Genomic DNA, 24560 nt, shown 5'->3' with positions numbered 1-24560 from the left:
GGGCCAGGGGTTATACGCCTGTGACAGTGGTGTCTCAGTACCTCTGTCCACATGGTGTACATTGACTTTTGCATTGGAACCTCTATGAATCCTCTTACTTCCTGTGACCAATGAATGGTGTGTACAGTGTGTCCCCCAGTAGTGAGATTTTGATAAATAATCAATATTTCAAACTAAATTACCATATGTAGCAGAGCTTGTGACAAATCTGCAGTATTACAGACTGTAAGATAATAGACCTGATCTGTGCACTAGCTCAGACTTGCTGGAGCTGCTTCAATGGCTGTACATTAGAGGTGACTACCATCATTTATTAGCCGGCGTGGGCAAAGTCCGGTCCAGTGCCTCCCATCTTCTAGCGATGACGTCCTCCTTACTTCTGCCGCGGCTCCTGCGCACTTTACCTGCCCTGTTGAGGGCAGAGTAAAGTATGCAGTACGCAGGCGCTGGACCTCTCTGACCTTTTCCCGCCTCCTGCGCACTGCAGTATTTTATTCTGCCCTCAACAGGGCAGGTAAAGTATGCCTGCGCAGGAGCCGAGGCAGAAGAAAGGAGGAGGACATCATCCATAGAAGATGGGAGGCGCCGGACCGGACTCCGACACCCAACCGAGCCTCACGCTGAGTATAATCTACGGTAACTTGTTTTTCAGGTTACATCGGGGGCTTATCTACTGCATTACAGAATGCTGTAGATAAGCCCCTGATGGCTGTGGCGCAGCTTATAGGCCAAAAATGGAGTGACTGATTCCCTTTAAAGAGAACCTGACATGTGTATAAGCTGCCCAATCAGAGGGCAGCAGGTATTAGCCACTGTCTGCGATGTCATATATATATATATATATATTTGATTCTGAAATGCTGTGGCCCTTTCAGAGAAAGAAAATATTCTTTTAACAGCCGTGAAACAAGCGGATCACCTGCATCTTCTCCCCACCCGCTGACGTGACTGACAGGTCTCTGCCTACGTGTGTGTATGGGCAGAGACCTGTCAGTGGGCTTCAAGAAACTGCCAGGGACCCACCTGTCTGACTAGTCTCCTGTGCTGTTCTCTCAGACCAGTGGGTTTTGAAAGTGTATCTTTTTTTTTTTTTTTCTCTCATAGTCAAACTTACCTGGCTGAGATGGCACAGCCAGCGCCTCATACATGCTTCCTACAGATTGGGCAGCATGTATCTGATGTCAGGTTATATTTAAATGCACAGGCGTCTCTGCAGACTGCTTTCGGCTCAGTCTATGGCCATGCTCACATGTTCAGTATTTGTAAGCCAAAATCAGGAGTGGAACAATCAGAGGAGTAGTACAATAGAAACACGTCACCACTTCTGGATTTATCACCCACTCCTGGTTTTGGCTTATAAATACTGAATGTGTGAATGTTGTGGGAAAATTTCTAGCTGCTGCCTTCTCCACCTCCTCCTGCTGCTCCTTAACACACAGGAATCCATCTTCCATCTCTTCTTACCTAACTACGTTACATCTAGAAAGAGGATCATGGCATCTGCCATTCTTCCCCTGCACAGTGTTCTCTTCCCACTGAGAAGCAGAACATCTCACACAGCCCAGAAATAGGGAGACTACTGTGAGCTCTAACTTCAGCCTCTCTTTCTTTAGGGTGCACACAAGGTCTTTTACAGATTGGTGAAAATGATTCAGGAAACATCAGCTGTTGTTTTGGATGCTTTCTGTGCACTTTATCGTTTTTGGCCTTAGTCAGTTTTTTTCTTAATCATCCCATTGCCTTCTATTGTAATGTATAGAGCTTAGAGTGGTAAATGCTCGAAGAATGGCCAGCTCACTCTTTTTATTCGCTTGGAGTCTGAGTCTTTTCATGGCTTCATGTATCCAACGACTAAACATATGGACAGCAAGTTGTTTCATAGAAATGCGTCTTCATTCTTTTCATTGTTTCTGTGTGCTTTTTCAGTAAGTTATTGGACCTGACCTACCTAATAACTAAAACCACTAACAAGTCCTGCTACCATAAATCAAGAAGCCACAAGGCTGCGTGAGGCAGGGATTTGGGATTCCGGTAAAAAACTACACTTAACAAGAGTGCTATACTTTTTTTATTATTTGGTAGGTTGGAAAACATCTTCACTTGCAGAATACAGCTGAGATCACTGATCCTAGTAACAGGACACTTTTTATTCATGTTATTGACAGGGGACATTTCATCTAAAAAAAAAAAAATAGCCAAAGTGAAAATCCCCTTTACGTTCCCTTTCTATTTATTGTGCATATGATAGTCAAGACACTATATTCAGTTCCGTGCAGTCAGGGTCTCTTCCATGACTTCCTGGCAGGCTGGCTCATTATTTCTATGTGATTGAGCTCTGACTGTAGGGAAGGAAGTTACATACAGAATGCCTCAGCCCAGTGACTACTAGGGAAGTCGGCATGCTTTTTAAATTGCCACCAAAGTCAGTGGGCGAGGGTAAGGAGTCAAAAGGGCAGCACACATGACACATGAAGTTTTCTTCCGTTCTGCCTCTGCAAACTTGAAGGAGTTGGAATATGGGAATGTGCTGGATACAGATCACTAAGGCATTTCAAAGCAGGTGTGCTTCAGACGTTACCGCTAAGGAACATTAAGCTGTTTCCTCTTGTCAGCCATGAGCATTTTACTAGAAGAGTATTACAGCAGCTGAGTGATAAGTCATTTGCTACAGAGTTCTGAGAAGGTAGTAAAGTGAATTGGACATTTCACTGGAAAAGGAATTACTTATTGGTCTACATATAGTTCTTTGAGATATCTAACTGTGCAGTTCTCCAGTTCTCTTTTAGCATTTATAAGATGACTAATTTATGAAAACCTTCAAACTTCCTCGGGCACTTGGCCTTCGTGGCACTGATTTAAAGAGAATCTGTCAGCAGGTTTTTGCGATCCCATCTGGGAGCAGTGTAATTTAGGCAAATAGAAGAATCCAATGATGTATTACTTAGATTACTGGGTGCAGCCGTTCTCACACAATCAGAGCTCTTACATTTAGAATGAAACACAGCTGACTGAGAAAGCTGAGCATACACCCGGCTCTCTATTGCAGGACGGGGTGGACCGGGAAGCACAAGCTGCTGTGTCCTGGCACTGATAACCTACTGATGCTAAAACAGTCATTGCAAGCAAACAAAACCATAGAGCTTGATAATAGAGGTATCAGGCATTGCAGAAATTTGTGTTTTAACACCTACAGCATGCTGTCTTCAGATTACATTGCAAAACCTGCTGACAGATTTCCTTTAACAAAATCAGGTCCATCAGTTCAAGGAGTTGTCCTTACACCAACACTGAGGGCTCATTAGGCTACGTTTCCACAATGCGCTTTTGGTGAGTTTTTGATGTTAAAGGGAACCTGTCACTATGGAAATGCAGTCTAATCTGGTGGCATATTATAGGGCAGGGGGAGCTGAGTAGATGGATTATATACCGTATTTTGCGGATTAGACGACGCACCTCAAATTTGGGGGAAGAAAAATAGGGAAAAAAAGTTAAAATGCTGGTACTTCTTATAATCCGTGCTTCTTATTGCTTACCGTACGTGGTGGCTGCAATGGTGTGGGGTCCCAGGAGGCATGAGTGGGGTGCTGCTGCGGAACCCAGGCTGGGAGGAAGGGGTATTCGGAGGTGCGATACTGCAGGTGTTCGGTGGCACAGGGCTCTGCCGACATTGTTATTGGAGCCCCCGAACTTCCATATTTCTATTAGGTGCACTCTGGGAAAATGGCCGCCGGGGGCGACCCATGCACCAAGATCTCCATCTGCGCATGTGCAGCCCCCGGCGGCCATTTTCCCGGAGTGCACCGTAATAGAAACATGGCAGTTCGGGGACTCCAACAAAACGTCGGCGGAGCCACCGAACACCCACAGCGTTGCTCCTCCGAGTACCTCCATCACCCCACTCCTATCTCTGCCAGCAGCAATCATGGGACCTCCCTCTGCTCATCCGTAGCCGGTAAGATGCATCTGAATTATTAGACACATCCCCATTCCCCCCAATTTTTGGGGGGGAAAGTTGTTTTTTTTTTTTTTTTAATCATTTGAATTTCTGGGTTTTTCTGCCTAGTGGGCAAGTCTGACTTTCACTGACAGCTTGTATACATACTCATACAAAGGACGCTGTCAGTTGCTGATGGGACCACCCACTGGACTAATCAAACATGATACCACCTGCTTTTTAATGGTGTCAGTTTTCCTTTAAGTAAATTAAGCTACATGCATTTGAGTTTTTTTTTATTGAATTTTTGACTTGTGTTTTGTATTTATTGTTTTAAACAAAGCTGCTTTGTTTTTGATACTCACTGGTATTTGACTGACAACTTTTGATAGTCATGTGCTGATTACATGCATTTTTTTTTAATGCAAATCTACTATGAAAATGTGTGTGTTTACCTGTGGATTTTCCTCTTCTACTGCAAATCTATGGGAAAAATCTTGGTGCAAGAGATATTGGCATGTTGCTGATTTGAAACCCGCACCGTCCTAGTAATAAAACAAGCACAGTGGGCATTAGATTTCAAGAAATCCCATCGGCTGCAACTATAAAGGCCCTTTTACATTTAGCGATGCACCAGCGATCCGACCAGTGATCCGACCCGGTCAGGATCGCTGGTGCATCGCTAAATGATCGCTAGTGAGCTTTCACACAGAAAGATGCAGCAGCGACGCAGCGCACGATACTCACCTTTCACACACAGCGATCCTGACGTCCTCCCGCCCGCGTCCACGCGTCGCTCGTCGTCACAGCAGGAAGTCTCAGCAGGAAGCGCCCGACGAGAAATGGAGCCGGACATTCTCGCGCGATCAGCGATGGACAGCGGGGGAGCCGGCTCGTTGGTAAGTATCACACATAGCGATATCGCTATAATGTCACAAAACCAGTGACCTTTTAGCGATATTGCTAGCGATATCGCTTAGTGTAAAACCCCCTTAAGATGCTGCGTGATGCAGCAAAAAATTGTAGGCACACAGCCTTACATATTAAACATTTAACACACTTGTATAAAATCTTTGACTACATGGAGTTTTTTCTCAAGTGGTTTTTGGTGATTTTTTTTTTTTTTTTATTTAGTTGGATTTGTGCAATTTTTTTTCTTAAAGAAAACTTACTACCCTGATAACACAACTCTTGGGGAAAAAAATGCCAAAATCTATGGGTAGGTTTACACGTTGCATGTGTTAAGGGAACCTGTCCTGTCCCGCATGGCTAATAACCTGGATGCAGGTCAGTAGTATTTAGGGTCATGACAGTTTCCCTTTAACATGTGCACTTCTGTATGTAAAATCTGCTCGTATTCTCCCCACTTGTCCTATCTATGCACTTTCATGGGCTTGTATTCTTTGGGGAAATGCCACAAAAACCAATTCCAATACAGTGTAGCTTTAAGTAACCACTCCCAATGTCCTGCAACACATTGTATTAGAATTTATTCTTAGGAAAGATGCTAAACAACATTGAACACTGGTAGCTTACTGCCCCCAAACCCAATGCCAAGACCCCATCACTATACCAGTAATTATTTCTCCTATTATCACAAATTTCTTACTAAAATGCCTGTTCCATAAAGTTAGTGGCTAATGTATGCTGAGTGTAGACGTGAAGGGCAGATGCTGGGTGTGTTCGGTTTCATAATCGCAAGGCATGAAATGGCCAGGGATGCATTATTGTGGATCTTTAACTCTGTGCTTGCTGCTCTGCATGCTGGACATTCATTGGTCTCGGTTGCACTTTCATGATGCTGTATAAGCCTATATATAATACAGATCAGTGGAGAACAGCTGACACATTCCAGTATGGATTTATTTTCTTTATTTTACCCCTTAGCCCACCCTGCACTGAATGGCATTACATGCCAACTAAAGGTCGTGCATGAATCAAGTAAAAAAATCGCTGCCTAAATGGACTCACGAAATTTGTAATACACAAGGGTCCCTTCAACTTTATTTACATAGGGAATAGAAGCTACATGGTGACAGCGTGCCTCTGCGTCCAGAACAATCAGACTAGCATAAAGTACTCTTCCATAATGCATTCTGCAGCCCCCAGGAAAATGTAAAAATTGTCCATTCACACTTTCTGATGACGGCAATCACTTTTTCTTGAAGGGGTTCAGCAACAGCAGAGGTGTTTATTTTCAGCATTTACAGCTCTGGCAAAAAGTAAGAGACCATTGTACAGTTTTATAAAAATCAGCTTCTCTACATGTCTGACAGCCATTCCATTCCAGCGGCAGTTGAATTCCAACCAGAGTACACCTCATTCTACTTAATGTGCTTCTGATTAGGTGATCACCTGAACCAAATCTTATTTAATGAAGGAAAGTATAAAAAAAAAAACCCTGCTATGGTATTCACAATCCTCTTGCATTAGGACAAGCTGGATGGCAAAACAAGTTCTTGTAATATCCCAAAAGTAATAGGAATGAAAAAATAACTTAACTGTCCCAAAGGAGTTAAAAAGAAGGGCTCAATTCTGGCTTTACTAGCAGAGGGCTACAGTGAGCTTCATGTTGCCTCCATCCTTAAAATTTCTAAGATGGCAGTCCATTACAACAAGGTCAAGCAGCAGACATTGGGGACAACAAAGCTACAGAGCGGTAGAGGGTGAAAACGACTCTCCACTGACCAGGATGACCATCATCTTATACGAATGTCACTCAGCAACCGCAGGATGACATCAAGTGACCTACAAAAAGAATGGCAAATGGCAGCTAGGGTAAAGTGCAGGGCAAGAACAGTTCGTGACCTGCTCCTAGAGGCAGGGCTCAAGTCATGTAAAGTTAGAAAAAAGCCTTTCTTCAATGAGAAGCATAGGAGAGCCAGGCTGAAGTTTGCCAAAGACCATAAGGATTGAACCATAGATGACTGGAGTAAGGTAATCTTCTCTGATGAGTCTAATTTTCAGCTTTGCCCAACACCTGGTCGTCTAATGGTTACATGGAGACCTGGAGAGGCGTACAAGCCACAGTGTCTTCCATCCACTGTAAAATTTGTTGGAGGCTCAGTGAAGATCTGGGGATGCTTCAGCATGGCTGGAATTGGGCAGGTAAATCTTTGCGAAGGACGTATGAATCAAGCTGCATACAAGGTTATCCTGGAAAAACAGTTGATTCCTTCTGCTCAGGCAATGTTCCCCCAACTCTGAGGACTGGTTTTTCCAGCAGGACAATGCGCCATGCCACACAGCTAGGTCAATCAATGTAAACCCCATTGAAAACCTCTGGAATGTAATCAATAGGAAGACGGATAGTCATAAGCCATCAAACAAAGAAGAACTGCTTACATTTTTGTACCAGGAGTGGCATAAGGTCACCCAAAAGCAGTGTGACAGACTGGTGGCAAGCATGCCAAGACGCATGAAAGCTGTGATTTAATAATCATGGTTATTCCACAAAATATTGATTTATGAACTATTCCTGAGTTAAAACATTAGTATTGTTTCTAATTGATTATGAACTTATTTTCATAGCATTATTTGAGGTCTGCAAGAACTGCATTTTTTGTTCTTTTGACCATATCTCATTTTCTGAAAATAAATACAAAATGTAGTGCTTGGAAATTAGAAGACATATTGTCAGTCATTTATAGAATTAAGCTACGTTCACACGTAGTGGAACTCTCGCGGAAGTTACCGCGAGAATTCCGGAATTCCATTCCACGGGAAAATCGCATTTTAAATTCCCGCGACTTTCCCGCGGAAAAACTAGCGATCTGCAAGCGTAATTAGCTTGCAGAATGCTAGCGTTTTCCAAGTGATTTGGAGCATCGCTTGGAGAACTGATTGACAGGTTGGTCACACTCGCCAAACACAATGTTTGACAAGTGTGACCAACTTTTTACTACTGATGCTGCCTATGCAGCATCAGTAGTAAAAGATAGGATGTAAAAAAAAAAAAAAAAAAAAAAAATTTAAATGTTGTTCTCACCTTCCAGCATCCCGCGCAGCCTTCCCGCCTCTCTCCACGCTCCCGGCATCTTCTCGTCCCAGTAATCCTTTGCGCAAATGACCGAGAGAAGTCGCGCTTCCGTGAGACCTCAACGTCATCGCGGTCATTCTTGCAGTCTCCTCTCCTCCGGTCCGTGGGTACCATCCACAAATGTTCTGCTTACTTTTTGCATGGTGGGCACAGCCACATGCAGAAAGTAAGCAGAACAATGCATTCCTATGTGGACGGAATTGCCGCGATTCCGCTAAATTAATGAGCATGCTGCCTTTTTTTACCGCGAAGCGATTCCGCCGCAGAGAAAAACGCAGCATTAGCACAGCATTGCGGAATCCCATAGGAATGCATGGGATGCTTATTTTTCACGGCAAAATCTCGCGTTAAAAACCGCAACATGTGAACGCAGCCTAAAAGAGCAATTTACATTTTACTCAAAAATATACCTATCAAGAGAAAAATCAGTCAAAATGACAATTTTTCAGTGATCTCTTCATTTTTGCTAGGGCTGTATGTAATTAATTCCATTCTAAGCTATAAATATCAAAGTCTTGGAAAACCCATGTAAAACTCTGAAAGGACTATCATGACCACAAAAACCTGCTACTGTTAGGCTGGGTTCACATTACGGTATAGCAGTCCATTAGACCAGGGTTCCCTAACTCCAGTCCTCAAGGCCCACCAACAGATCATGTTTTCAGGATTTCCTTAGTATTGCTCAGGTGATAATTGCTTCACCTGTGCAATACAAAGGAAATCCTGAAAACATGATCTGTTGGTGGGCCTTGAGGACTGGAGTTGGGGAACCCTGCGTTAGACGGACTGCGTTACACCGCGGTGTAACGCAGTCCGTTAATGCTGCCATTCAGCCCCATTGTCAGGCGCATCGCGACGCATGCCGTAAAGCGGCACGCGTTCGCGATGTGTCATTCAGTGACGGAGCCTCGGACGCGGGCTGCAGCGTATGAGGCTCCGTCACCGCTAGTGCAGATGGAGCATCTGCGCTAGCGGTATAGCATAACGCATATCGCGTTATGCTATAGCGTTAGCGCAGCCCATCAACTCTATGCGTTGAACGGGCTGTGTTAACGCAATGTGAACCTAGACCTAGCCTATAATGGGAAGCTTTGAAGAATTTTCTAGTGATTAAAATTGCAGCTAAGATAGTAAGTTAGCTAAGTACCAATATACACTGTCCTGCCAGGTGCCCCTATTGTCTTCTTATCCACTCACCTCTGGTCGCTGCTTTCAGTATTGTGCTTGAATTAAGGTTTAGCTTTGAAAACTTGCTGTCCAGAGATAAGAGACCACTAATATCAGATCACTGTTATCATCTAGGACCAAAGGGGCTGTGGCGCAAGCACTGCACCCATTATTTAACAGATACTGAGGCATACATTTTATGTGTGTGCCTGGTATTTCAACTTCGTTCCATTTGCTTTAATAAAATATGTAACTCTGTGCATGGAGCCCCGCAGACCCTTTAATCTGCTGATCTGTATGGACAGTTTAGTAACCATAGTGTGAATATCCACATGACATCACTACTATGTTGTTGCTGAAATCACTTGCTAAGTTGAACATAAAGGGGTTTTCTAATCAGTTGTTAAACATTGGCTAGATAAAAATATCAGCTCTAGTCCATGTGCTTACAACCAGCCACTAGAAGAGCTTGTCCAAGCTGATTGGTGTCAGGTGTTGGATCCCCACCGATCAGGTGTTACAAGCTCCAGCAGCAGATATATAGACACATGGAATGAAGCTGCACCGCACAACTGCATTCAGTGTGTAGTGGCTGCTGCCATGTTCTGCAGAACAGATCAAGATCTCAGAAGACCCTATAATCATCTAATGGGGACATAAAGTGACTATTGACGCTTTAACCTTTAGGCTGGGGTCACACTAGCGATTAAAACGGTCGAATGCAATGCGATAAAAAATCGCATTGCATTCGAACAAATGGTATTCTATGGTGCTGCTCACATCATGCGATTTTTTTTTTTTTTTTTTTTTTTTTTTTTTTTTTTTTTCCGTATCCGATCCTCGGACCGAGACAATCGCAGCATGCTGCGATTGTCACCGATTTTCGGATCGGATTCCCCAATGCAAGTCTATGGATGCGATAAAAAAACGCATGGAAAATGCACCAAACGTGACACTTGCGACCTTCCCACCTGCCTGTTTTCCATATATCTCCTCCCTTCTCTGGCTTGATGAAGCCAGAGCAGTCAAAGGGGGGAGGGGCGGAGACTGAGGGGAAAACAAGCAGGTGGGAAGGTGTATATAAAGAATTGGCCAGTGACGTTTCGCCAGGACTTACCGTAGTTTGAACCTTAATTTAATCAGCGAGCCAGAACACACCCAATTACAGAGCTTTGGATTCAGTGTTTTGGTGGAGTTGGTATAAAATGGACATACTCCTGACAACATATAATTAATTGGGTACAGTAGTACAGTGCAGGACATGCTGTAATTCTTTTTTTTTTTTTTTTTTGTAATTTGGGAAAGTTATTAAATGTTCTATTCCTGATCTCGGCTTTTAGCTGAGATGAATCTATGCTGCACTTTATGTACATGCTCAGTAAGCAGACAGTGCTGTGGAGTTCAAGAAGCGTCGGATGTTTGGCTTACCGACTCCACAGCTTTTAGTATATAGTCTGTTTTTGGGCACCTTTTTAATTCAGAGTCCTATTACCTGTAGTTATCTGGTAGCTGTGACTTGTATAACATCAGTACTGCACAGAATATATGCTGTCTCTCTCCTGTTGTCACGACACAGCTGTCGGGTGACCCGGACCATGGGCTCCTTCCCTGTCCCTAACACTAAGGGGCGCCCTAGCTGGCTCTACTCCCTGGGATACTTCCGAAGGTGAAGATGTCGGGGTCTCAGCCCTTGCCTTATCTCCTAAGTTAGGCTAGGGTCACATTGCATTAGGGCATCCGTTTAACGGATCCGTTTTGTAACCTAGCGCTAACTGTATGCGTTAACGCTAGGTAGCGCTTTGGTACTATGCGCTACCTAGTGTTAGCCCATACCATAGGCTGATTTTGGCATGTGTTAGGATGCGCTACATTCATTGCGGGCAATGGCGGCATTAACCGGTCTGTTACATAGCGTTAGTGCCGCTATGTAACGGATCCGTCAGCGCATTGCCCCCTAACGCAATGTGAACCCAGCCTTAGCCCTCCGTCTGTTCTCTTCCCCCACCCAGGGAAGAGAGGTGCTACTATGCACCGTACTACACCAACCCGACAAGGCAACACAAACAAGGGTTAACAGAAAATTCCAAGCATGCAAAATATTCACTCACATATAACAGAGGAATTCATTGGGGCATGGCGGTAGGGGAATAAACCAAAATAGAGAAGGATAAGGAATTACCACACCTACAAACCAAACAGTCACAGCTAAAGCCTGTTTCACACATCAGTTTTTGAGGTCAGTTAAAATCCGCCAAAATGGTGGAAAAAAGATCCGCGGGCGACGAAACACTAACGGGAGCCACTGGTCCGTTGGTGCGCTGGGATCCGCCGTTAAAGGAACCGCGCCTGGGGAAAAAAAACAAACCTCATACCGGCGATGTAGCGGTATCCGGGAGCCGAAAGAAGAGAGCGGACATCTGTATGTTGAGCGGACATGGTGATGTTGGGCATGGAGATGTCGCGGGGACGGTGATGTCGGGCTCAGAGATGTCGCGGGAGCGGTGATGTCGGGCACGGAGATGTCGCGGGAGCGGTGAGGAGAGAGAGAGATTTTATCGGCTCCCGGAAGGGTTAATGGTGAAATTAGCGGACCGCCAACGAAAAAAAAGTTGCATGGTCCGTTTCATCCGCCCGGGAGCTGCTAAAATCTTGGCGGATCTGTACAAAAACGGGTGTGACGGACGACCATCAGTCAAGATCCGCCAATAATGTAAGTCTATGGGTGAAAAAAAGGTTCGGATCCGTTTTTAAAAAAAATTGGCGGATCTTGACTGATGGTAAAAAACTGATGTGTGAAGCAGGCTAACTCCTCCAACTCCCCTTCTCATGTGTACTCTTCTCCCTTCATTAACCATGCAGCAAATGCTACCTCTGACAAGGATTAGTAACAGAACCCAGACTATAAAGGGGAAAGTAATGGCTAACCGAGCTCAGCTGTGAACACAGGGATTTCCAACATGGCCGATTAACCCCTGGTCTGCCAGAAGAAATAAACACATTTAAAATGAAGGAAAAGTGCTTCTTCTCAGTGACGTAGTAGGAGCAATCAGTCGCTGCGGTCTTCTGGCTCCACACTGTCGCGGTAACCCCGTGACACCTGTAGGCTAACAATTTAATGTGCTTTTCTGTCTTTATCCCACTCCTATACACTTGGTAAAGTAGATCTGTTACCATGTAATCAACACATAAGAAAATCTGTATGATATGAGCTATTGCCAGTTCTACATTTCTAGACCGACGTGAAAATCTATTCTATCACTTTAAGGCTGATTGTAAAATGACTACGTTACAACAACCCTTTATCAAAGTAAAGGTAGTGACCCTACATTATGCAAAGACATTAAACCTTTTATAAGACTTCCTCCTATCTTCTCTCCCTCCACAGCTATATTTAACTATCCCAAATATTTTGTCTTTATTTAGGTGGCACTTGAGATTATTTTGAGTACCTCATTTCGTTGGCAGCACATCTTCTGCTCTTGGGCCAGTACCCTTTGCTGTTCTAGCACATGGATTTTTTTCATTAAAGTCCGATTACTGACTGATAATGTATTAATAGGAATCATGCTGACATATTATGAGATGTAGGGCTTGGAATGTACCAGAGCTTATTGAATAATGATGTCAATGAAAATATTGTAATTGATTATCTTTTAAAGTCAATGCTAGAAGAGACTCCTGCTGCTTCAGCTATATACTGAAATGGCAATGTGTAGAACATGCATGGACTCGCTGGTATACTTGTAATGTTATCATTGAACTTTCAATACAGATAGAGGTGGGCCAAAGGTTGTGAGATACCATAATTCTGTCAGCACTAAATGACTGTGCAAACCAAGCACAAATGCTTGCTGCACCCTTGGCGTGAGGACTCAGTGCACCTTCCAACTTAATTATTTTCTGTCTATCTCGGACTTCTCTTGCTCCTGCAAAGTTAAAGATGTCACTCAAAGGAGATGGAGGGAGAAGTGCTTGGTTTGAACAGTCATTTGGTGCTGGCAGGCTCCTTTCAGGCGGAAAAACAACTAAAGTGATCTACTGATTTGTAGAATGAGCAGTAACTTTTGATCATTTTGACCTTTTGGAACCTCACTGTTGCATTTTTTTTTTTTTTTTTAATTTCAATAAAATGTCTGCACAGTTATAAACTTTAGGTGCTATGTGACTTTGCATCACGGTTGCTTCTGAAAAAAATATCCTTTTAGTTTTAAATTTCAGAGGGTAGAACATATATATTTTAATCACGGGTGCATCTCACAAAATTAGAATATCATCAAAAAGTTAATTTTATTTCAGTTCTTCAATACAAAAAAGAGAAACTCATTTATTAGTCATTACAAACAGAGTGGTCTGTTTCAAGTGTTGATTTCTGTTAATGTTGATTATGGCTTAGAGCCAATGAAAACCCAAAAGCCATTATCTCAGTAAATTAGAATACTTTAAAACGCTATCTTGAAAAAATGATTTTAAAATCCAAAATGTTGGCCTACTGAAATGTATGATCAGTAAATGCACTCAATACTTGGTTGGGGTTCCTTTTGCATCAATTACTGCATCAACGCGGCGTGGCATGGAGGCGATCAGCCTGTGGCACTGCTGAGGTGTTATAAAAGCCCAGCCCGTCAGCTCCTCTGCATTGTTTTGTCTGGTGTCTCATCTTCCTCTTTGATAATACCCCATAGATTCTCTATAGGGTTAAGGAATCAAGCACAATGATATTGTTTGTTTTTAAACCAGGTATTGGTACTTTTGGCAGTGTGGATAGGTGCCATGTCCTGCTGGATAATGAAATTTCCATCTCCAAAAAGCTTGTCGGCAGAGGAAAGCTTTAAAATACTCTAAAATTTCCTGGTAGACGGCTGCGCTGACTTTGGTCTTGATAAAACACAGTGGACCTACACCAGCAGATGACATGGCTCCCCAAACCATCACTGATTGTGGAAACTTCACACTGGACCTCAAGCAGCTTGGTTTGTGTGCCTCTCCTCTCTTCCTCCAGACTATAGGACCTTGATTTTCAAGGTCTAGTGTGAAGTTTCTACACCCAACAAAGCAGACGAGCTGAATGCTGCTATCAAAGCAACCTGGGCTTCCATAACACCTCAGCAGTGCCTCAGGCTGATTGCCTCCATGCCACGCCGCATTGATGCAGTAATTGATGCAAAAGGAGCCCCGACCAAGTATTGAGTACATTTACTGAACATACATTTCTGTAGGCCAAGATTTCGGATTTTAAAATAATTTTTTCAAGCTGGTGTTATAAAGTATTCTAATTTACTGAGATAATGACTTTTGGGTTATTATTATCTGTAAGCCATAATCAATATTAACAGAAATAAATACTTTAATTAGATCACTCTGTAATGACTCTATGTAATGAGATTCACTTTTTATATTGAACTGAAATAAATTCACTTTTTGATAATATTCTAATTTTGTGAGATGCTTTTTCTGTAACTCTTGAAAGGTTTTCCCTGCTGCATGAACAAGAATTACATGACATAAATGTGATCTCCAGCACTACCGACGTTTATTCTTACATTCTTTGCCATATGTAGTAAATATACTTCAGCTGTCATGTACTTAGTTTGAACATCATTTGATTGTTAGGGTTTAATTGTATTGTTTTTCTCCAACTTTAAAGCAGTGTTTGATGTATTGTAACTAGAACCAAAAGCTATAATGCACACTATTAATACAGAAAAGCTATTTCTAATGTTCCTTTAAAGGGCTTATTTGGTGACAATTAAGTTGTCCGCTAACGACTGGACAGGAGATAACTTGTAGGTCCATGGGGGTTTGACGGTTTAAACCCTTTGTGGGTTTTTTTTTTTTTTAAAGCACACACTTGCGGTATCTCCATTAGGCTGGAGTCACAAACAACATATAAAAATATGGTCGTTTTTCACGGACCAGAATCTCACAAATGTTTCACGAACAGTGATTCATATGTCATCCGATTGGTAATGCCAGGATGCGATTTTCTCGCATCTAAGCATCCGTATGACCAGATTTTCTCACTGGCTTGCAAAAGGGACACATAACGGATCTCAATGACAGGTTAAGACACAAACAAAATAATATATATATAGAAATATATATCTCATTGAGACACATATTTATAGTTCATAGAGTTCTACATAGCAGAATAGCTGCTAAATCAATTGCAGGCTTCTGTAAAATCATTACAAAACCCGTCATGAAATGACACATGGTTTGCGTACAGTAAGGCTGTGTGCACACGTAGTGATTTTTAAGCGTGTTTGCCTCGATTTTCGGCGCGAAAACGTTTAAAAATCGTGTACAGAACGCCCCCCATGCATTCCTATGGCATTCCGCGGCGGAATCGTATCGCGGAAAAAATCGCAGCATGCTCATTCTTTTGTGCGGAATCGCAAAGAATTGCCGCGATTCCGCACCCATAGGAATGCATGAGAATCGCTTACTTCCCGCATGTGGCTATGCCCACCATGCGGGATGTTAAGCGTCTCATGTGCGGTTGGTACCCACGGTGTGGAGGAGAGGAGACTGTCCTCCAGGCCCTGGGTACCATACCCCTGTAAAAAAAAGAATAAAAAATCGGGGTATATTTACCTTCCAACGTCCCGCGCTGCATTCACGGCCTCAGCGTTCCCAGTAATGCCTTGCGGCATGGTCCAGTGATGACGTGGTCTCGCGAGATCGCCATAGCAACGCGAGACTACGTCATCACAGGTCTCGCAAGGCCCGGGAATGCAGCGCAGGACGCCGGAAGGTAAATATACACCGAAAATTTTTTTTTTTTTTTTTTTTTTAAGCATTTTAACATTCTATCTTTTACTATTGAGGCCGCATAGGCGGCCTCAATAGTAAAAACCTGGTCACACTTGTCAAACACTATGTTTGATGAGTGTGACCAACCTGTCAATCACTTTCCAAGCGATGATTCAAATCGCTTGGAAAGTGCTTGAATATCGCACACGAAAATCGTGATCATAATCGCGGTGAAATCGCGCGGAAAAAAACACGCGATATCTGGGAAGGAGTCCGGTTTTTGGTGTGCGTTTTAACACGCACTGTGGGTACATAGCCTTAACCATTTCACTTCGTTTTTTCTGTCTTTGACTAATAATTAGGTGTGTGTGTGTGTGTACAATTTGGTACATGTAGGTGTTAATTTAACGGGTAAATTCGGTTAAAAAAAATTGCGTGGGCTCCTGCGGTATTTTCTCCGCCAGAAAGGGAAAGCCAGTGAGTGAGGGCAGATATTAATAGCCTAGAGGGACCATGGTTATACCCCCCCCCCCCACCCCAGAAAAGGCGCATCTATAAGATGTGCCCTTTCTGGCACTTGGCCTCTCTATTCCCATTGCCTTTAGCGGTGGCTCATAGGTTGATAATGAGTCAATGTCACTCTGCTATTGAAAGGTGACATTTAGCCGAGTTAACAATGGAGAGGTGAGGTGTCAATAATACACCTCTCCATGATTAATCCTATAGTAGTAAAGGGTTAAAAAAGACACACTAATTAAAACTCTTAATAAAATAATGACACCAAGTTTTTGACAAAGTTATAATGCTGCTAATTCAAAAGAATCCCTTGTTCTCCTGTAAAAATAAAATAACAATATCCATACCTTTCCGCAGTTCAGTCAGGTCCCCCGCTGCGAGTCTGCGCAGCCTCAGTGACTACCGCTGACTCACAACAGGCAGGTAAGGCTGGTTTCACATTAGCGCTTTTTAAGCGCACGCACGGCCGGGGGTAGCTCCGCCCCCAAGCCGGCTCTCTGCCCGGCGTGCCCGCCCCTTGCTTGCTTTTCAGATTTTGGCGCGCACGGCGCACCGTCAAAAGTGCGCAGCGCAGGTCAAAGCGCAACTAGCGCACGATCTGCGCACCCTATGCTAAAGATAGGGTGCGCCGATCGCAGGCGCCGCTGTGCGCTAGGAGGCGGCGCTACAAGCAAGGGGTGGGCACGCCGGGCAGAGAGCCGGCTCGGGGGCGGAGCTACCCCCGGCCGTGCATGCGCTTAAAAAGCGCTAATGTGAAACCAGCCTAAGTAGCAATTATCTGCCGTGTGTGTGTGTGTGTGTGTGTGTTTTTTTTTTTTTTTTTTTCCCCCCCACCAGTCTGCTGCCCGCATCAACAAATGAGTGGAATCAGCTGCTGATTGGCTGCAACTTTCACATTCTGTCTGATTGTAAACTTCACATTCTGGCTTATTTCAGTCAATTTTTTTTTTTTTTTTGGTGAAATCGTGACTAATTACTGAATGCTAATCATACTTTTCATTTTGAATTAAACTGTAGGTAAATAACTTTTTTGTGTCTGTCTTTTATAGCTTTGCCGATCATTTTGGACATTTGGCTCTTCCATTTCTAACCTTTATAAACAACATGAGCAGCTACAGTGTGTCATTGGTGGGCCCAGCTCCATGGGGCTTCAGGCTTCAAGGTGGTAAAGACTTCAACATGCCGTTGACCATCTCCAGGGTAAGCCTATTTTATTTCTCTGTGTGTGTATGTGATATATTGCTATGTACATTACGACTCATCAAATAGTGGCTACTTTAATACTTTTATCTATAATATAACCAGAGACGTGTTCTGTCCGAAGCCTCGACGCCTGCTCTGGAATTGGCACATACTGCAGTACTGCATGCACCGTTTCATTGAAGAGTGTCATAAATAAAATGGAGCCATAGTGGATGAGCGTCCTCGGATGTATATGCAGCTGAAATGTGTTGCAGCGCATGAACTTGCCGGGTTCGTGCGCCGCAATACACGCTGCCAGCCAATCAGAGGCCAGCAGCTGACATCGGCGTGCATGTCACTGGACGTATGGCAGTGAAGTCATGTGCCCCCGTCTCTTGGACGCTGAAGTCAGCTGCTGGCTTCAGAAGTCTAAAACATGCTGTGGGGAAAAGGGGAGTCGGAATATTTACTGATTGTGTTTATCATTTATTTATTTATTTATTTTTTTTATGTATTGAATAACAGTAGCCCAGTCATGATGGGGGGGCGGGGGGGAGCATATACCAGGATGCAGGTGACATATACCAAGGTGGGGGAGCAATTCCCTGATATCTAGTACCGCTGCTCCTGTCTGTGCCTGCTATCTCCTGTATGAGTTGTTTTTCTAAACTAAAACTTCAGTATTCAGGTTAAATTGCCAAGGTGGCACTTTGCGATAAATAATTGGGTTTTTGGTTGTAGTTTGGGCACTTTGTTTCTAAAAGGTTCGTCATCACCGCTGTATATGGCACCGGAGTCAGCACATACTGTGATCTCCAGTGCCATTTTATTGAGGATGAGAGAGAGATAGAGAGATAGATAGATATATATATATTTGCAGAGATTGTCTTCATAAAATTAAAAATGCTCACCACCCAGGCATATAACAGGTTCAATATCTAGTATACATATAAATGTACATGTGCAAGAATTACAGAGGACGAGCAGTGGGATTACATCAAGGCATAAAATAACTATTTGGCATTGTTTTACGATTCATTTATTGGCTTACCAGGTTTTGAAAGTATAAGATGTTTCACCTGATTTAATAATAATAAAAAAAAAAAAAAAAAAAAAAAAATGTAACGAGTAATAGCATTGCCAAACCATGACATTACAAACTTTAGCTTCACGCCCCCACATCCCCTCCCACCATTTTTGGCAGTTAAATTGAGGGTGCACTGAACGTAAAGTGGTTTGTCATATAACAGACAGGGAAACGCTGCCTTTGCTATTAAAGGAGTTGTCCACTGCTTGGACAACCTCTTCTCACACAGCATGTTTGTCTCTAGTAAAATAACACTTTATACTCTCCTCCAGTGGCGGCACCATTTCAGCGGTGTCTGCACTCTCCGAGATCGTGTTACACTGTCACATGATCTTTGCACCCAATCAGGGCTGGCATCACTCTCCTATCCTATGGATAGCCCTCGAGGAAGTGAATGGCCAGCTGCAGCTTTGAGTTCCTCCTGATGTCTGATTCGTGTAAAGGGGTTGAGTGAAGCCAGCGCTGATAGGGTGCAGGGATCACGTGACAGAACAATCTGACGCGACCTCCAGGAGAGCAGGTGCCAACTCCAGAGGGGAGTATAAGGCAGGGATCACACATGCGAGAAACTCGGACGAATCTCGCACGTCAATACCCGGCCCGGCACTCGGATCGGAGCGTTCAGCTCCATGTATTTATATGCAGCCGGACGCTCCTGTCCGAGTGTCGGCAGCAGTGCCAGTTATTAAGATGCGAGACTTGTCCAAGTTTCTTGTATGTGTGATCCTGGCCTAAGTGTTATTTGTACTGGAGAGCAAGCCTACAGTTTGAGACTGGGTTGTCCTAGTAGTGGACAACCCCTTTAAAAGGCTTGTGGCATCTTTCATCTGCCTGTGCACGAGATTCAGAAAAGAAGTAGTACATTCTGTTATATTTTATGCCACTTTTGAGGTGTAAAGTACAGTGAACCTGTCAGCAGCCCGAGGCCACATATCGTCCCTCTAAGCTTTGTCCATTTAATTGTTTTTGTTGCTTTGCTTCTGTGACGGAGCACAACAGTGGAAATCTGTGTTTTATGTGAATAAAGCCTATAGTGGATAAAGTATTAAGGGGTTCAATGACCTTTCTAAAAAGTCATGCAGTAAACAGGACCATTCTTACAGAAGGGCTGAGTAAAGTATTATAGTTGAGGTCCAGACAAGGGAATATGGAGCAATGCCAAACACAACCCTTGGACTGTCATGGTTCAGTGTAAAATTCTCAGACCCTTCCCTTTAAGTTTCATGATCAAAGCCCAATCCTCTACTTACATGCCCTACAGCCTGATCTGTGGCACACATCAGAGGAACCAGTATAGAAACGGGCATTGATGACGGATACTTCTAACATTGCACCGCAGATAAAAATGTAACATTGAGTAATCCTGGGAACAGAAATCCAAATCAATGGGAGTAATATGTGTATTTCATTTTTGTAGAGGGGGGGGAAATAAGATGGGCATTCAGATAAAGAAAGCTGTGTGAAATGTTTTCATTAATAAGTCATAGGTTTGTTTGCTTTGCCATTATCTGGCTCCCAAGAGGGTTTTATTTCCAATTACAGACACAAAAAACGTAGGAAGAAGAGGAAATTAGTGGGAGAACTGTGCAGTAACAGGAAGGATGAGAACACTGAGCACTAAGATTCTGCAATCACAAGGAGCATGGAAAGATCTGTCGTGCTGGCCAATGGTTGTGCCCATGTCACTATCACCATGTTTCCGTACCACAGAATAATGTGATACTGTAGTAGGGTATTACATTATTGACTATGCAAAACTGAACATTTTAACGTTCCTCATACAACCGCACTCGAGACCACCCCACTGTGTATACTTTATTAGGAGGGGGTTTCCTGCTCAATTCCCACTTCTGCTAGGTGAAGTGGAGAGCCGATAATAAACCTTGCATCCATACATACAATACCCTTGAAAGTTTGGTAACGTCTCACCATTCTTACTTTTGTGGGATCCATTTTTCTCTTCCATGCGGTTTATCAGCTTATTCCTCAGGTTCATACTAATAGCTAGTTATTTACTAATTTGTGTAATTCTGCTGTAATTAAACAAAGTCCCGCAACTCAGTGTTTCATGGAGGAGCCAATAACTTTAAATACATCGTGTTGCCCGTCTATCTCCCCTCCCCACCTCATTATACATTTTTCCATTCTACATGACGGCACCACGAGAGAGGGGATCCGCCCCACGAGGACAGGAAACCTTCAAGATAAAAGGGGCGGCTCCTCTCTCCGCATCAGTTGGTTTCCTGTCCTCGACGGGGAACCCTCAAGATGAAAGCCTCTTGAAGATTTTGAAGAAAGAAGAGGATGCCTGGACCTGGGTCGCGTGATTAATGGCAGGCATGGGTTTGCTACACCCGACGCCGGGTACCGGTAGTCGCCTCGGGGGCCATATATGCCTATGTCCCCCCTGAGCGAAGGCATGGCCACAGCCGGTAGGGCAGATGCCCAGGCGAAGCGGGGTACCTTGGCGGTGGACCCTCCAAGATGACAGCACACAAAGAAGGTCCAGGGAGGCCACTTGCAGTGTTCCCTCCCTGTCGACATACAGTGGCCATGCAGCCCAGGAGACACATCGGTGCCCGGGCAGAGAAAAAGGGCTCCTCGGAGGCCACAGACAGTGTACCCTCCCTGTTGAAGACCAGACACCGGACCCCGCAGCGAAAAGGAAAGGTATACCTGCAGTCAGTGGTGGCCAGGGTGTCCATCGGGCAGGTAAGGGGTGTCTGGGGGCCCCGAAGCAAGTAGGGCACAGGCGCTCACCCGGCCCAGGTTCGTATGGTCGCACCGGGAGGCGCGCGCGTTGGGAGCGCGCATGACGGCCGATGAACCGGAAGCAGTTGCGTGCGACCCGGAAGTAGAGCGACGCGCACTGCACCGCGGGGCCTGCGGTCCCGGGGGGGCACGCAGAGGCATGGGGCACGCACGTGCGCGCCTCCACACAGACACAAGCGAGGCAGGGCGGGACCAGGTGGTCCAAAAAAAAAAAAAAAAAAGAGGTGCTATTTAAGATCGCCAGAAAAGGATTTTGAGTTGGAGGTGACTGCTCGCAGCCATAAGCAGCATAATGGAGAGCCCTTCACCAGAGCATGTGAAACCGCGCCAGGAAGCAAAGGAGAGGCGGTCGTGCTCAGAGGAGAAAGCAAAGACACGCCGCAGCAGTAGTGTGAGCCACTCGGGCAGCGCACGGGCGGATCGTCACCGCAGGAAAGAGGGGTCCATAGTCTCGTTGGGAGACAGTGAAAGGACCAGTCAGCCTCCAGATCCGGTACCTGTTCTGTGAAGCGTCCGAGTGGTGAGTGAACTTCGAGAAAGTCCAGTAATCTAATGTCTGTTCTCTTTCTCTTTTCTCCTCTCTTCCCTCTCCTCCTCCTCTTACATACATTGGCGGGGTGGAGTATAGGAGGTCCCTAAGAAATGTAGAGGAAAGTCTAAAAATAAAGAATGTGCTTTATGTAAAAGTCCCGTAGAAGCAGCCTGGAACAAAAAGTTATGCCAGGAGTGCATTAACAAAACCATAGCGGAGGAGACACCCTCATTTTCGGATAGTCTGAGGTCCATAATTCAGACAGAAGTTTCCAAGTCAGTAAGAGCATTACAATCTGTAGATACAGAGAGGAAAACTAGGAGATCAAGCCCCTCAGGGGTCTCTCAACAAGACTCTACAGGGTCAGAGGACGACTCAAATAAGACGCAGTATTCAGGAAGTAGCTCGGATGGGGAAGATACGTTCCCAGTAGAAACTATGGATGAACTCATTAAAGCAGTTAGATCTACCATGGGGCTAGTAGAAGGGCGAGCAAAAAAGACAGCCCAAGAACTCATGTTCAGTGGACTGCAAAAGAAAAAACGTAAGACCTTCCCTGTTAATGAGCAACTGAAAGCACTCATAAAACGCGAATGGGAAAAACCAGAAAGGAAGTCCCAGATAACGAATTCCCTGAAGAGGAGATACCCCTTTGAGGAAGAGGCATCCTCATCCTGGGATAGGGCCCCCAAAATTGATGTAGCGATATCAAAGGTCGCCAGAAAATCTTCCCTACCCTTTGAGGACCTGGGGTTTCTAAAAGAACCGCTGGACCGGAAGGCGGACAATTGCCTTAAGGCAGCCTGGGAAACCTCGGCTGGGGCACTAAGACCCGCCATCGCAGCCACTTGTGTGGCTAGGTCCCTGAAGATATGGACAGACAACTTGGAGGATCAATTAGAACAAAGAGTTCCCAGAGAGACGATTCTGGAAGCATTACCGGCTATTAGAGTGGCGGCAGACTTTCTCGCAGAGGCATCAGCAGATTCGGCCAGGCTAGCGTCAAAGTCAGCAGCCTTATCCAATGTAGGACGGCGTGCGGTATGGCTCATATGCTGGCCGGGGGACACTCAGGCAAAAATGAAACTTTGCTCTCTACCATGTGAAGGAAATTTCTTATTCGGTCCGGCATTGGATGAAGTGTTGGAAAAAGCGAGTGATACAAAAAAAGAATTTTCCGAAACAACCATTTCAAGCCTTTCGGCGCTCCTTTCAGAGGGGCCGAAAATTCAGAAGGCAACAATTTAAAGATCGTGACAGAAACAATTCTGACAGACGATACAGAGGAGGGAGAGGCTTCTATTTCAGTAAGCCCCCAAGAGAAGCCAAAAAACCCGCCCAGTGACGGTCCTTCTCAGGTGGGGGGAAGGCTCTCTCACTTCCTCCCAGCCTGGGAAAGGATCTCATCCAGCACCTGGATCCGACAGATAGTAGGGTCAGGTCTGGAGTTAAAATTCCACCACTGGCCACCACAAAAATTCATTCAAACTCCGGTACAATCATCTCAAGAAAGACAAAAGAGTTTGGAAGAGGAGGTATTATCGCTTATACAAAAACTCGTACTGGAAGAAGTTCCAGAAAAAGAAAAGAAGGAAGGCTTTTACTCCCCCCCTATTTCTGATAAAGAAACCAGACGATTCCTGGAGGACGATTATAAATCTGAAAGGCCTCAACAAGTATCTAGTAGTCCCATCATTCAAGATGGAGACGATAAGATCTACAGTGAAACTCCTCTTCCCTCGGTGTTACATGTCGTCCTGGATCTCAAGGATGCTTACTATCATGTCTCGATCCGGCAGCAAGACCGCAAATATCTCAGGGTGGCAGTCCAGATAAAATCTCAGTGGCATCACTTTCAGTACAAGGCTCTGCCCTTTGGGGTAGCAACAGCCCCCCGGGTCTTCACGAAATTAATTGCGGAGGTCACGGCACATCTCAGAGAAAAAGATACTCTAGTAATACCATATCTGGACGACTTCTTGATAGTGGGGAAAGATTTCTCTCACTGTCAGGAACGAGTCAAGATAGTGATAGAGACTCTTCAGACTCTGGGTTGGCAACTGAACTTCAAAAAATCCAGATTGGAGCCAACAATGGTCCAGAATTTTTTGGGCCTAACAATAGACTCGGTAATACAGGAAAGTCGCCTCCCAAAGGAGAAAGAAGAGAAAATCAAAAATCTAATCAGGACAACATTAGGAAAACCAACAATGACTCTGAGGAAAGCCATGTCAGTGTTGGGGTCCCTAACCTCCTGCATACCAGCGGTAAAATGGGCTCAATTTCACACAAGGGAACTTCAGTGGTGTGTGTTACAAAGCGATCTGACGCTTCAAGGGCAGTTAGAACAGAAGCTCACCATCCTGGATCCTGTACTCCAGTCACTAAGATGGTGGTTACAGATAGAGTCCTCTCCGAGGGGAGTACCCTGGACATATACAGCCTCCAGAGTAGTCACGACAGATGCCAGTCCCTGGGGCTGGGGAGCCCATCTAGACACCCTATGGCTCCAAGATCCTTGGGCTCGGGAGGAAAAAGATCTATCCTCAAACGAGTGGGAGCTACTAGCCATCGAAAG

General features: G+C 44.5%; 1 protein-coding gene across 3 annotated transcripts in view; it reads left to right on the top strand.

Annotated features, from left to right (window-relative positions):
• The window catches only part of LOC141101101 (PDZ and LIM domain protein 5-like), a 178115-nt gene that overhangs the window by 8298 nt on the left and 145257 nt on the right, over positions 1 to 24560 (top strand). For all 3 annotated transcript variants that reach the window (XR_012234895.1, XM_073589932.1, XM_073589934.1), the window contains exon 2: positions 17459 to 17609. Coding sequence is in view for 2 of the 3 variants with exons in the window: in XM_073589932.1 (XP_073446033.1) it covers positions 17514 to 17609 (96 nt within the window). In the remaining variant the exon portion in view is untranslated. The remainder of the gene's footprint in view (positions 1 to 17458; positions 17610 to 24560) is intronic.

This window comes from Dendrobates tinctorius, unplaced genomic scaffold (genome assembly GCF_039654945.1).
Source record: "Dendrobates tinctorius isolate UK_male_01 unplaced genomic scaffold, ASM3965494v1 ptg000011l, whole genome shotgun sequence".
Taxonomy (NCBI): Eukaryota; Metazoa; Chordata; class Amphibia; order Anura; family Dendrobatidae; genus Dendrobates; species Dendrobates tinctorius.
This window is presented reverse-complemented; position numbering and strand designations above follow the sequence as displayed.